This window comes from Aegilops tauschii, chromosome 7 (assembly GCF_002575655.3).
Source record: "Aegilops tauschii subsp. strangulata cultivar AL8/78 chromosome 7, Aet v6.0, whole genome shotgun sequence".
Classification (NCBI taxonomy): Eukaryota; Viridiplantae; Streptophyta; class Magnoliopsida; order Poales; family Poaceae; genus Aegilops; species Aegilops tauschii.
In genome coordinates, this window is record NC_053041.3 from 639902708 (window position 1) to 639917894 (window position 15187).

At 44.0% G+C, this 15187-nt stretch overlaps 1 protein-coding gene across 1 annotated transcript; it reads right to left on the bottom strand.

The window, feature by feature from the left end:
• Nucleotides 1–11067: 11067 nt before the first annotated feature.
• On the bottom strand, nt 11068–14954 carry LOC109751759 (uncharacterized). Its single transcript, XM_020310644.4, has 4 exons — nt 14503–14954; nt 13195–13324; nt 12876–13101; nt 11068–11395 (listed from the first exon to the last, which is right to left on the bottom strand). Exons 1-4 carry the CDS (start codon nt 14901–14903, stop codon nt 11235–11237), a joined length of 918 nt encoding a protein of 305 aa, XP_020166233.1. The 5' UTR covers nt 14904–14954; the 3' UTR covers nt 11068–11234.
• Between the last annotated feature and the right edge of the window lie 233 nt (nt 14955–15187).

Here is a 15187-nt window from a genome sequence, read left to right on the forward strand (position 1 = left end):
TGGATGGTGAAAATTCCACATTCATGAGGGTACTGAAAAGTTACATATTCATGAGGGTAGTAAAAGTTGCATATAAATGGGGCCCTAAAGTTGCACATCCCACTAGATGTGTGGTTCCGAGTGCTAGTAAGGAAATTACACATCCATGAGGTATGAGGGATAGTTGCACATCACTGGCAGACAGTTGGCGGTGACAGTATCCAAAGTTGCTAGTTGGCTGATGCAGCAAACAGTTAAAGCACAATCACGGGCGGGTGGAAAGTTGCACATGAACTACTAGGCATTTGGTCTGGGCAAAACACGAATTTGAACATCTCACTAGGAGGAGGTAGTTTGGGGGTAGATGTGCCATCAATGAAAACTACACTTCCATGGGGTAGGCGAAAAGTTGCACATCCAATGTCAGGTAGTTTACATCCACTGCTAGGCAGTTGCACAAAACGAGAGACTTAGTTGCACATAAAAAAATTCAACAAAACATACCCATGTGGGATCTAGTTTCGAAGAGCACGTCACGATGGTTCCAACGGTGTAAACGGATCTGAATTCCGACACGCCGTTTGAAAGATATGGCTTTTAAAAAAATTGAAAACCCAAAATTATTGCACAAAAGACAACGTGAGTGGGAGGCATGCAGAGATCCATCATATGATAAGAGATCACATGGGATGATTAATTAGCAATGTCCTTTTTAGTACTTTTGATTCACACGAAAGGTAATATTTTCTTTTTAGGATCATGTGGGGACAAAAAAATTCCAAATAAGTAGGCCACTCTGGACCGCTAGGGAGCAGCCGGCCGCTCCCACTAGTAGAAAAGGGACCTAATGTGAGACACATTAGTTCCGGTTTGATTTTAGCCCGATACTAATGGTACCATTAGTGCCGGTTCGAACGGCTATGCATTAATGCCGGTTCGTGTTGAACCTTCAGTACCGGTTCGTGCCATGAACCGGTACTAATGGGGTGATGGCAGCCTGGCGTCAGGCCGGGGCCCCATGATCACATTTAGTACCGGTTCGTGTCATAAACCGGTACTAAAGGGCTAACCTTTAGTACCGGTTCGTGCCACGAATCGGTACTAAAGAGGTCTGACATATAGTACCGGTTGGAGACACAAACCGGCACTACAGGGAAATTTTCAAACTCTACCCCCCCTCCCCCCTCCCCCCCCCCCCCCCCGCGTATCGCCATTTCAGTTTTGAAAAAATCAAAAGAAAATGATAAAAACTTCAAAAAATAAAATCCTTCGAGAGGTAGTTATATTACTACATCTACTAGTTAGGAAAATTTGAAAACTTAAATTTGGACATGTTTTGCAAAAAGTGTAGGGAAAATGTAAAACGGCTATAACTTTTGCATACGATGTCGGAAAAAAAACGTATAATATATCAAAAATTCAGCACGAAAATCCGCATCCGATTTTGACGGCCTACGGCATGTTTGCAATTTTTTAGAATCCTCAAATTCCAAAAGGGGAAAAAGATATGCTCAAATTTAAGTTTTTTAATGTTGGTTAAATCTGGTCAAACTATGGTCAAACTACTTATTCAAGAAGTATTAATGTTACTACATACTTATTCAAGAATATTAGTGTTACTAAATAATTATTTCAATTTTTTGAATTTTGGTCAAATCTAGTCAAACTATGGTCAAACTGTGGTCAAACTATGGTCAAACTTATTCAAGAAATATTAGTGTTACTAAATAATTACTGTTTTTTAGAATAATAGTTTCAAACTCAAACGGTGAAATGTGTGACCTAATGCTCAAGCTAAACTGCTGAGGGTTAATAGGATTTACAGCTTACATTTGTCAGGAAAACAACAAGTGCAGACTTGGAAAGTAGGGGGAATAGAACTCCGAAGTTAAGCATGCTCAGGCTGGGGGAGTGATCCACACTTGAGCAGTTAAGAGTGGTGATTAGAGACTAAATCATCAAATAATTCAGAAAATCAAAAATCGAAAAAAATCAATTTTTTTCCAAAATTTTCAAAAAATAATTTAAAAAAACCTTTAGTACCGGTTGGTAACACCAACCGGTACTAAAGGCCCCCCATACCACGGCGCGAGCTCACGCCACGTGGTGGGCCTTTAGTGGCGGTTCGTGCTGAACCGGTACTAAAGGGGGGGGCCTTTAGTCTCCACTCTTTAGTGCCGGTTGCAGAACCGGCACTAAAGGCCCTTATGAACCGGTATTAAAGCTCCGTTTTCTACTAGTGTCCCTAGACGTGTCCGAACAAAAATGCATGAGGGGTCGCGCACTTTTTTTTTATGCGTCCTTAGGGCATCTCCAACACCAACCCTTAAACCGCCCGCATACGTCCGGACCACGCAGTCCGGACATGTTTTGCATCCAACGCGGTTCGCTTACCGGTCTGAACATCTTTTTCCCCGCAAACCGAAGACAAAAGTAGGGTGGGGAGGCTTTGCGGGCGTCCAGACTGTTGCTAAACCCGTATCTGACTGCCCTGGCCCATCCAAAAAAACCACCCGCTTCTTTCACGCTTTCCATCGAACGCTCGCGCCGCTTGCCGGACCAGAGCATGCAGCGCCCAGCATTGATGTCAGTGATTTGACCAGATGGGAGGGCGGCGCTGACGGACGTAACTACTCGGGAATCACCATTTCAGTGCGGATGCCGCATCCCGAGAAACCAACTCCGGCTGCTGCACCGCATTAAAGCGAGCTGACCGCCCCTTCGCCTAGCCTGGCTGTGGCTATTTAAGCTGTGCACCGGTGACGCCAAAGCCACACTCCCCCTTCTCGAGCACGGTCCCACTCCCCCTCCGCGTCACCATCCCCGAACCCTTCTTCCTCTCCGAGCCTAGCGGCGATGCCGAAGTCCTGGTCCTCCGTGCCGGCAGGCGGATACGCTGGAAATTCTTTGCTCGGTGGTTCTTGGCACCGCAACCCTCACTCTCCGTGGCCCTCGGCATCCACGACACCCGCCTCCTCCGACAAGTGGGGGATTGTCATCTCCTCCAGCGACGAGGAGGACTATACGCCATCGTCGCAGCCGCAGGAGCCGCCGCAGCAGGGGCCCCGCCTTCTCTTTAGAGGCTGCTGTGACAGATGAAGAATTCGTCTGTCAAATTGAGATAATGACGGAGCGTTCGCTCTGTCACATGGGCCAGTCGCCACCATTGCTGACGCGCGCAAGGAGGAGTCGGCGTCCCCGCTGCGCCACCGTGTGAAGCGTGAACCAGAGTCCCCGCTTTGGCGGGTCAAGGACGAGCCGACATCGCCCCCCGCAAAGTCAGTACGCACGCATTGACGGGTGATACATCTCCAGTGTATCTATAATTTTTTATTGTTTCATGCTACTGTATTATCAATCTTGGATGCTTTATATGTATTTTCATACTATTTTATATTATTTTCTGGGACTAACCTATTAACTCAGTGCCTAGTGCCAGTGCTGTTGTTGCTTGTTTTTGGCTTTTCAGAAAATCATTATCAAACGAAGTCCAAACAAAGAAAAAACTTTGTATTAATTTTTTCTGGACCAGAAGAGTCACGAGGGAGCGACAAGCTCGCTAGGCACGCCCTCTGAGCTTTGTGGGCCCCTTGTGGCACCTCTTAACCTAATTTCAACTTCATAAATTTGCAAATATTCCCAATATACCACAAAGACACCCGTTCCGCCGCCGCAAGTTTCTGTTCTTCCGCGATCCCATATGGAGGCATTTTTGGGTATTCTACCAGAGGGGAAATCGACCACAGAGAGTTTATACATCATTATTGCTGCCTTCCGATGATGCGTGAGTAGTTTACAACAGACATACGGGTCCATAGCTAGTAATTATATGGGTTATTCTCTCTCTTTGATCTTAAATACCATGTGCTCCACGATCTTCTTGTAGTTCTACCAGATGTAATCTTCTTTTGCGATGTGTTTGTTGGGATCCGATGAATTGTGGGTTTATAATCAGATTATTCGTGAGAAGTAATTGAGTCTTTTCTGAACTTTATTATACATGATTGTTATAACTTTGTATTTCTCTCCGACCTATTTGTTTGGTTTGTCCAACTAGATTGATTTATCTTTAGATGAAGAGGTGCTTTGTAATGGGCTCAATCTGGCAGCGCTCTATATCCGAGTGACAGAAGGGGACAATACACGTCTTTGTATTGTTATTATTAAGGATAAAACGATGGGATTTATTCATATTGATTGAATTTACTTTGTCTACATCATGTCATCTTGCTTAAGACGTTACTCTAATTTTATTAATTTAATACCCTAGATACATAATCTATAGCTGTCGATGGGTCGAGTAATAGTAGTAGATGCAGGCATGAGTGAGTCTAATTGTCTCGGGCATGATGCCTATATACATGATCATTGCCTTGAATATTGTCATAACAATGCGCTTTTCTATCAATTGCCTAATAGTATTTTGTTTACCCACCATATGCTATGTGTTCGAGAGAGAAGTCTCTAGTGAAAATTATGGCCCCCGGGTCTCACTTTTATCATATATAAATCCAAAATATCCTTGCTACATTTTATTTACTTTTTGTTTTTTTGCAATTTATCTATCTACCACTACGAGATTTGATCCTTGCAATTAATGAGTACAAGGGGATTGACAACCCTCTTGCTCGCGTTGGGTGCAAGTATTTGGTTCTGTGTGTGCAGGTGCTATTCACGAGGCTTTGCGTGATTCTCCTACTGGATTGATAACCTTGGTTCTTAACTGAGGGGAATACTTATCTCTATTGTACTGCATCTCCTCTACTCTTCGGGGGAAAAACCCAATGTAACTCACAGGTAGCAACGGGCCTGCCTCGCTGGCACGGCTGTCGTCAAAGAGGAGCTGCCGCTCATGATCACGAAGGCACAGGGCTGCATCCTCCACTATACCTCTGAAGCGGCGGTGTCAGCGGTCCCTCGGGATCCTGGGTCGTCGTCTCCGACGAGGAGTGCGCGGCGAGGCAAAAAGCGTTGTACAACTGCCGCAATGTCGGTCGACGCTTCGCGTTCGCCAAAATCGACGTGGCATGAGATTGGGTCCTCAGCGACCCCGCCCTTGCCGCCACATGGGCTCTCGACCACTCCGTCACCATTGCGGAGATGGACGCTAGGCACCGCTGCCGCCTTGACGGCGAGGAGTGGTCGCTTAACGACTGCTCCGCCAACGACGACTGCAGCAAAGGCCGCCACCAGGGCTCCGAAGGCTACATCAAAAGTGGTCGCGATGGCCCTCCGCACCAACCAAGCTTCCAAAATGTGGGTGCCCTGCTAATGATTGGCAACTGGCACAACTTGCACTGCTATGTTAAGATCATACCACTGATTTGGCTATTGCCACTAATCATGTGCTATGATATAAACATAGCATTGTATGTTTAGGAACTTGGTAAACGTGCACTGCTATGTTTAGATCGTATTGCTGATTTGGCAATTGCCACTAATCCAGTGCTATGATCTGAAACAGAGCATTGCATGTTCATCAGTGCCACTTGCACTTGGCCAACTGCCACTGATCAGTGCCAGTTGCCAATGATCATCTCACTGACCATTTGCAACTGTCAACCATTTGAGGCAGTTGTCAATGCTCTATTACTAACACATGTCATCTTACCTGGCAAGATCATGAAGACGAAGTGGGACGTAGGCACAGAGGGCGCAAAGGACCTCATCCCGACGAACGGGTGGCTCAAGAAATTGAACCTGCTTGGCAGGGTTGCTGCCATGAGCCAGCCACGGTCACGGGGATGAGACCGAGGACCGCCCACAAAGAGCGGCATGAGAGCTGTTGCGTCTCTATGTGCATACCAAGGACATGGAGGATCTCGCCATGCTCGTCATCCCGCGCAAGTTCACAGAGGTGCTGCTGCAGTGGCTGGTGACGAAGCCATTGAGCATCGTCAGGTTGTCGGCCAACAAGTGGTGCAAGTTCTGGGTTCAGGTCTAGAACTTCCAGGGCCACATAGTCCTTGGTAAGGGCTTGCAGTACTTCTGCCACCGCCACAGGATCGTCCCGGGCGACCTCCTCGTCCTGCGCATCTCCGGACATGGTTTGAAGGTTCGGATCTACAACCACGATAGCTCGATCATGTGCAGGGTTTGTTGCACCAAGCACAGCTGCGTCGACGACATTTCTCTTTCACTCTAGACCTAGTACTCGGTCTTGACTATGAACATGTTGTTAGTTTGTGCTAATGGTGATCGTTTGAACTTCTGCCGTGATGTACTTGTTAATATTTTGGCTAGGATCAACACCCTGGTTTGAAGCAGGGGGCATGGGATGTCCATGTTGTTTTAACTTATGGTCGTAGTTAATGTAGTTTGCCTATTAATATGTTGTTCTTTACTGTTTTTTGTTGTGTTGTCTTCTTTTCTGTTGTGCATCTTATTATGCTACAAATGTGGTGGTAAGGCCACCACATTTTAAAGATGTCAGCAGAACACAAACGTGCACGCAGCCAAACAACTGTGGTGTGCATCTGCTGACCTTGAAGCACAAATGTGTGCAACCAAATATTTGGCCCTAAAATGGCCACTGATGCAATGCGGGCGACCAAACAACATGCATATGTTGTTTTTTGGCTTGGTTTTGCTCAACCAGACTGAGTTGAGGCATGTATGCAATGTAGGCAAAAGTTGAGACCAACCAGCAACCATCATGTCTTGTTTCTTTCCGGATGACGCTACAAGGCAGATTTCACTCTCTTATCTTATATAGGACCAAGGATTCCTTGAAAACATGATTCTTGTTGTTCTATTTATATTTACTAGCACATATGCCCGTGCGTTGCAACGGGAGAGAAAATTATCGTGTCCATCAAAACATTCACCAGCGCGACACACCAGCCTCTGGATGATGCCACCCAGCGATGGTAGTGGGGCAAATGAGGTGGGCTCCTGCCCGATGACACCCAAAATAGAAGCGCATCAATGCCGGCGACTGCTAGTTGATGCGGTAGCTGGTGAAGATGTGATGGTATGCCGTGTGCATGCATGCACCTTGTACACGTCCAACACCCGCCCATCTAATGCTCCTGGATGATTTCATATGTCCAGGTTATCGTTGAGTACTTTCATTGAAAAATAAAAAGGGTCACGATAATTACCATGTCTATCTGTATTTGGATGTCTGGCGGGAGGTACACGGTAGCATCAACATTGACGACACGCTGAGATATTGCGATCGCTTCCACTGAAGGTTGTATATATATATATAGGCCTTCCTTAGAAGATGTCTTCGGACATAGTACTGATTAGCAATCAATTCGATGTGGGTGGTGTCGATCACATCGCGTGCACATGAGATGTCCGTGACGGTGCGAGTCATGGAGGCAAGGACAAATCGGAGATGGATGATTGGGGTCCGACATGTGCTCCATGAACTCTCGGACGTAGAGTTAGTTTTCTACCTTGCCTGGAATAACTTTTCACCTAAAAATTTTAAATATATTTTCCTCCTGATTTGTAGGCTTTTTTGTAAGTGAGAGCAAGAATAATTTGGCTACCGAGCGATTTGATAGTCAAAAACTCAAAACGTATCCAGAATAGGGACGTGCGGCGCGACTAAAAAAACAGCGTATGTGCCCAACTCAGTGGGCTTGAGGAACGAGCAGTTTATTAATTTATGTTATAAGAAAACTCTCTTCCACAATAAGACCGTGATGACTATTTCTCTCTCGTACTGATCCTATTAGGAACGCCTACGCATAGGAAATAGTGGGCTGGCCCAACATTGTACCTTAATTTTTATATCTTTTTTGTTTTTTTCCCTTGCTTGAAGCCTGTTTTTCTTCAGTATTTTCAGTTTTCCTTTTTCCTATTTCATTATTCCATTTCACTGTTTATTTCTTTGTTTTTTATGATTTCCTTCACTTTATTCCTTTCAGATTTTTATAAAAAAATTATTTTTATTTTTTCAACACTTGTCTACTTTTTTACGCATAATGTACAATTTTTTTATACGTAAGGGACATTTTTATTGCATGCGTTTATTATTTTTTAATACATGGTTAACATTATTTTAATATATGTTTAATTGTCTATGTTTTTATTGCACATTGTACATTTGTTTGTATATATCAGGCACATTTCTTTATACATGTTTAAATTTTTTCAAATAGATAATTAAATTTTTAAAAGTAAATGTTTGATCTACTTTGTTTCAAGACATGTCTACATTTTTTAATACACATTGTACATACTTTTATACTCCCTCCGTCCCAAAATAAGTGATTGAACTTTGTACTAACTTTGTGCATGTTTAACATTTTTATAATATATGCTTTCATATATACATTTTGATGTCTAGTTTTTTCTACATATTGTAAATTGTTTGTGTGCATATGAAATATTTGATTATACATGTTAAAATTTCAGGAAACATATGTTTTGATGTCCACTTTTTTTGTGCACATTATACAATTTTTATATACATCTGAAGCATTTTTATATATGTTTAACATTATTTTTATATATTTTTCTTGTAGATAAAAAACATATTTGTTTCAAATAAATGATTTACATCTGTTTAAAGTAAGATGAATAATTTAGAAACCTAAAAAGGAAAAAAGAAATATGAAAATAAAAAACATAAGAGAAAAAAAGGAACAGAAAGTACAAACAAAAGAAAAAATACGTGGGACATCATCTTTTCATATTGGGCCGGCCCACGGAAAAATGCCAGCTACCACCGGCCTCAATAATAGAAGAACTTCCGCCTCACAACCGAGAGCATCAGCTTGGCCTGATGGTTGTTCGTGCCGGTTCGAGTCCATCTGGACGCATATTTTTTTATATATTTTTAAAACACACGACGGACGTACCAAATCCTCAGATGACGACGTACAAAACACTTACGTGACGAAAAAAAGTGGAGAAACGCTTCTCCCTTTAATATTAGGTAGAGATAGAGATAGAGATAGAGATTTTTCCTTTTTGGGCCCTGCCCAAAGTGGTAGACCCTCACCTTACACATATGCAAGGTATTTGCTTTATTAACTCGTATGCCGTACGGCCCTTGAAAATTGCTTTGGAGCTTGGCCTCCATGGAGGCCTTCAAATGAAAATTTCAAATTTTTTCAAAATTCATATTTTTACATTTCAAAAATTCTTAAAAAAAGTTATAGATATACATGAAGGCATAACACAAGTGTGTAAATTTTCAGAGCAAAATTTGTCTTTTTTTATAGACCGCATGTCAAGGTATTTCATTATAAAAATTTACACACATAAACATAACATCCTTCTTACTTGCACAACTTGTTTCTGATTTTTTTTAAAGCGGACAATTTGTATTTTGATTTTTTCAAAAGTCCGTTCTCATTCGACCCTCCCCTGCTGTTTCAGGGTCAAAAAAATTTAATAATAGTTGAACGAGTAAGCATTCAGATATCAGATGCCAATAATCTGTGCCGTCACATAATAGTTATTTTTGTTACAGTATATGTGGATTGCACTAGCCCTTTCCATCAGTTCGGACTTTTGGTTGCGTTGGCTAGTGCATGAAGCTCAACATGGTATCAAGGTCCAAGGTCTTGAGTTCAAGTCCTGGCTTTCGCAATTTATTCAAAAATTGCTCGTAGCCCTCCTTTGTGTCCACGGAGTAAATTGCAAGAAACCACCAGTTTGAAGGCTTGGTTTGCAGAAAACACTAGGTTACATTTTTTTGACAGAAAGCACCGCATCTTGTGTAATCTTGTTGCAAATAACACCGATTGGCGAATTAGAGCGCTTTAAGTATGTTTATGACAGGTGGGTCCAGATTTTGCCGACGTGGCATAACGACTCGGCTGAGACGGCGTTAGATGGTGCATTTGTCTAGATTTACAAACAAGTCCCTGTAATTTTAAAGGAACCCTTAGATGAAAACCAAAAAAGCAATCAGCTCCCTGGAGCCTACCCAAGCACGCGAGCAGAACCCCAGAGCCGCCTGATCCAGCGAGAAGCCAAGCCAAAGCAGAGCTCCGGCGGCGTGGCGATGGATCCCCTGGCCGTGCTCTGGGACTACGCCGCCCGCGGCGACCTGGACAAGATCATCTTCAACGGTGACGACGTCCTCTTCGGCGACGACTACACCTTCCCGGCCAACCTCCCCACCGCCTTTGCCTCCAAGCAGTCCGGCCGCCCCTACCCGCTTTCCGCCGCCGTCTTCCTCGCCCAGCACAACGACCTCAAGCACACTGAGTTCCTCCAGGCCACCCGCCTCCGCCGGATCCCGCCCGTCTCCCTCCCGGACCGCAAGACCATCCTCGAGGTGAGGGACAAGCCGGCCTCGCTCAAGCCCGACGACTGGGCGCGGGTGGTGGCCGTGTTTGTGCTCGGAAAGGAGAGGCAGTTCAAGGCGGCCAACAATTTTTCTTTCGAACCTGATGTGGCAGCGTGGCCGCGACGGCAAGGCGGCGGCGTCCTTGGCGCTCGTCCATGGCGGCGGCGTCCACGACGCTGGTCCATGGCAGTGGCGTCCACGACGCTGGTCCATGGCAGCGGCGTACACGGTCGATCCAGGAAACAGGGAGGAGTAGAGGGAGGGCTGGGCTCGTTGTCGACGCCGGCGGTCACGGCGCAGTCCGGCCGTGTGGTGGCGGTTAGGATCGGCCGTGGGTGGCGGCACACCTGCGTCCACCATGAGAAAGGGGATCGAGGAGGAATTTCCGGTGAGAAACAAGGATGAATCGAAGAATCCAGCTGGCGGGTGGGCCCCTGTCGACTATGACGCCGTCTCGGCCGAGTCGTTATGCCACGTCGGCAAAATCTGGACCCACCTGTCACAAACATACTTAAAGCGCTCTAATCCGCCAATCAGTGTTATTTGCAACAAGATTACACAAGATGCGGTACTTTCTGTCAAAAAAAATGTAACGTAGTGTTTTCTGCAAACCAAGCCTTCAAACTGGTGGTTTCTTGCAATTTACTCTTGAGTCATACGTGAGTTTCGCGCGCCGTCGCTCTCTTCCGGTTGCACGTGTTGACTTGTCTTCCCCGTCACACATGAGGGGGGGTGTTACAGTATATGTGGATTGCACTAGCCCTTTCCATCAGTTCGAACTTTTGGTTGCGTTGGCTAGTGCATGAAGCTCAACAATTTTAACCCTCTAAATCCAAGTGTGCAAACATCACACATCACGACAATTTTCAATGTTGTACTAATTCACAACATACATGACAATAATTTATCATCACATCACACGTGATGGTGATTTCAACCTCCAAATCGTTTTTTTATTATAGGGGTAACCTCCAAATTGGTACCAATTCAGATTTCAGGTTGCAGAGTAGTAAGGCATCCTCGTGCTATCATGCCCTCCGATGAAGAGATCTCCTTTTGGATGCTTCAGAATGCTGTGACACGCATGGCAGCGCTCGTAATCCATGTCGCCCCTCATCCTGTGGTTGATCTTCCGATATATCTCATGGCATCCACCTGCAGGCATATGATATTTCAAAATTAATACCCGTCTTTAGTGATCTAAAAGATCTTATATTAGTTTATTTATTACAGAGGGAGTACAGAATAATAAAGATTTATGCATGCTGCCACAATGTATGTGGTACTCCCTCCGTCCCATAATGTAGGATGTTTTTTGACACTATCGTAGTGTCGAAAAGCGTCTTATATTACGGGACAGAGGGAGCAGTACACAAGATTTATGTATTAATAAGAGTGGTCTTCATGTATCGCTTCAAAGTTCAAAAATGTAGCAAACTGCATTAGCAAACAAATGGTGAATATATAGCACTACAAGAAAATAAATATTTATCTACACTACCGATATTCTGCAATTGCATTCATTCTCACCATATGATACTCTGTATTTGTATGTAGACATTTTTGTCTAATGAAAACGGCGGTGTAGAGAAGGTGACACCTTGACTGCGATGCCACAGGTGGATGTGCTCTTCAAAAATAATAATGAATGGCATACAGTAGCTATCACAAATAAGTTTTCACATAGAATGCCATAATTTTAGGACCTGCTCCACTTCTCTCAAGAAATTACTTGCAATATTATCACAGCAACCCAGATTTCTTTGTTCAAAGGGCTGCTATTGCAGTTGTCTATTTTGGAACACGTGTTTTAGTGACCGGAACAAGTTCCACAAATCTGTGCAAGAGGAGCTCAGGAGCTGCACCAGCCCAAGGAGGGGGCGCACCAACAATATAGCTAGAATAAACTCGAGATATGTTTATCTGTAAATTTTAGAAACTCTTATCCACCTTTTTACCCTGTAGTGATGTTTTTTTTTATAGAGACACCTCTTGCATTTTGTTCTGATTCTACTGGATAGTGTATGTATGATGATATTTTAGGCATTAGATAAATTTCAAGGTGGTTTACGCTCACTGCAAGAAGTCATCTCCACTGGCTCAAGCAGTTTACAGCTCGGATGGAGACAAAGGCTGCTCAGGATGTCATGCAGGTTCTACACATTATCATGCGTGAGCTGACAATAGCAAAGGTAGAGTCTGATGTATCTCTGGCTGTCATGTGATAGGATAGAGCCATAAGAGCGTGCACCTAGCGGTGCAATGCAAGTCTTTGGTGGGTCCCAAATGTAAATATGCTTTGCATCCTTATTTGTTTCTTCCAGTAGCTGTGATGATTGAATGATGAGTGTTCTCTTTAGTCTTTAGCATTTTTGTATTACGAAGTTGTGGACGAACAAACACCATGGAAAAGACAGCTCATTAAAGAAAAGGTGGAGTTAAAAAAAAACGTGTTGTATTATCAAGACGTATCTTACCCATGCATGCTATTTTTTCTTTTGACATTTTTTAGTAAAAGAATGTGTAAACTAACAATAACAACAGAAAAGACAACTATTTAGCTTTAGTGTAAGTGAAAAAAATGAATTTCATTGTCGAGACGTGTGTTGCATAGTAAGACGTACAGAAAACGTACCAAAACAGGGAACATCATCAATGGTCGAGACATGCAGCACACGCATAGGCTCTTTATCTTCCTGCAGCTGGAGCTCTGGGACGAGCATGAGCTCAGCAAAGAACAGCCTCTTTGTAGGGTCATCACTGTTCCGGGGAGTGGCGGTGAAGTTGACATGAGCATATGTCGTCCCGCACGCCTCAGAGAAGCAGTTAGACGTCAAGGCTTGAGCAATGTCAAACTTGTGCTGGTTGTTGAGAATTGTTTTAGCAAGATATTGTTAGTGCATCAAGCAATAGACTCATATAGAAGATTGATAAGTTATGGATGCAATGCAAACCTCGGTCCTTCTGGCATTGTAATGCGTCAAGGCAAGGTGAGCAAAGTGTTCTAGTTGCTCGACGTGAAGCAAAGTGGGGTCACGATGAGCGAAGCGTGCCTCCATGTCCTCAGCGGTCAAGTACTCCTCCCTGCAAGTGAAGGAAGGTAGTTAGCACTTCTTTTATCACATTATTATTGGATAGAAAATCAGAGTTTTCTCTTGAGTGTTCCATGTTCCATTGATATTTTACATGCCCATTGTCATTCTAGATAACATACATACATGTTTAAACTGGATAGGCAAACACAAAAATGGAAATTCTCAAAAAATTTCTTTTTAGTAGTGAGCATCATCAGCAAAAAGGAAAAAAAAAACGAATAATCGTTTATCAGGAGTATTTTCGAGATCCTAAACCCCAATTTGGATTCTAACATCACACATATCTTGCATGAACAAACCAATTGGCCACTGCCACTTGTAGCCATTGTAATATGCAATGAGATGTGCATCTATTCATCTATCTAGTGAGTAAATGAGCACTGAGATGCTCCTACCAACACTACGGTGAATGGTGGCCAGATGATTGTCCAAATTTCCAAGTTCCAGGACAACCAAGCATTGCACCACTAACATGTTTGTCTTAAAGTTGCCATTGTAATGGTGCAATATTATAAGGATTTGTATAAGAATACCAAGGTTGCCATTTTAGGATCAGTACTGTTGATCATCACGTATGGGATCAACAAAAAAGGCATTACCGAAAACCATGTACAATGTGAATTCTACAAGAAAAAGGCATCATCTTCATTCACTCTCTTCAAGAGTACCCAAGAAAGACTAACATAAAGTAGAATCTATCCGCCTGATTGTTCTCGAAGGCCCTTGATGGGATTGCACAAGCTATATACTTTCATTGCACTAAGCAAAGCAACTAAAAATAGCTTAAAGCGGAATGGCATAGCTACATAAACAAATTAAAGTGGAAACTGCCTCCATACTGATACTTGGGGTCAAATTGGTTGCAACTTAGTAAAATACCATCTATTTGCCCCCACTTCAGTTAGTCATGTTACCCCAAAACAGAGTACTCCCTCCTTTTCTGTAATATAGTGCCCATTGGGTTTCTCAAAAGTCAAGCTTCATAGACTGTGACCAAGTTTACATAGAGAAACTTATCTATATCCACAATACTTAACAAATCGTGGAATATATTTTTATTTGGCATATATTCTCCTGTTTCATATCTTAAGTAGCTGGGAAATATGTTTAAATTTTGCAGCTACAGTAGTTGATTAACTGAGCAAGTCAAATAGTGAGTGTCCTTACTGTGTGTCGCTGAAGTGCTTGGTGCGGTTGACGACTATATGCTCCGGCCAGCCCTTGGCGATCCAGCGGTCCAAGCGGAGATGCTCCTCCTTGAAGGCCCGGAAGGCGATTTTGGCCTCCTCCGTGTCGCATCCGCTGTCGTCCATCTTCTCCAGCTCGTTGGCACGCTCCCGGGCCTGCCGCTGCAACTCCTCAGGCGTTATGAACCATATCCCCATCTCCCCCCTTTCCTTGATGGCATGGGTCGGGGCGCGCGGGACACGCGGGAGCCTCCTCCATGTCCCCGGCTTCCTCGTCCTCGCCGGCGCCGCCGACCCGCTCGAAGACGACCCACTTGAGCCTGAGGACTTGGCGGACGACCCGCTCGACGGCGACCCACTGGAGCCGCCCTCCGTCTCCATGGATCCTCGATTTGGATTGGGGATTTCTGCTGTCTAGGTTTTCTCTCAAAGGAGAGGAGAGGAGAGGAGAGGTGCTCTTTTTTATAGTGGGCTATGTTGCGGACCAAACGCAGTGGCCCGTGTCCGGGTCGAATCCCACGCACCAAATCGGCAGATTGCCGTTTTCGGTCGGCAGCAGAGCTCGGAGACAGCCCAATTAGCCCGGACGGGGACATTTTTTTTACATCTAATATAATAAACATTTTACCTTAAAAAAATCTATAATAAACATTTTTAAAAAGGGC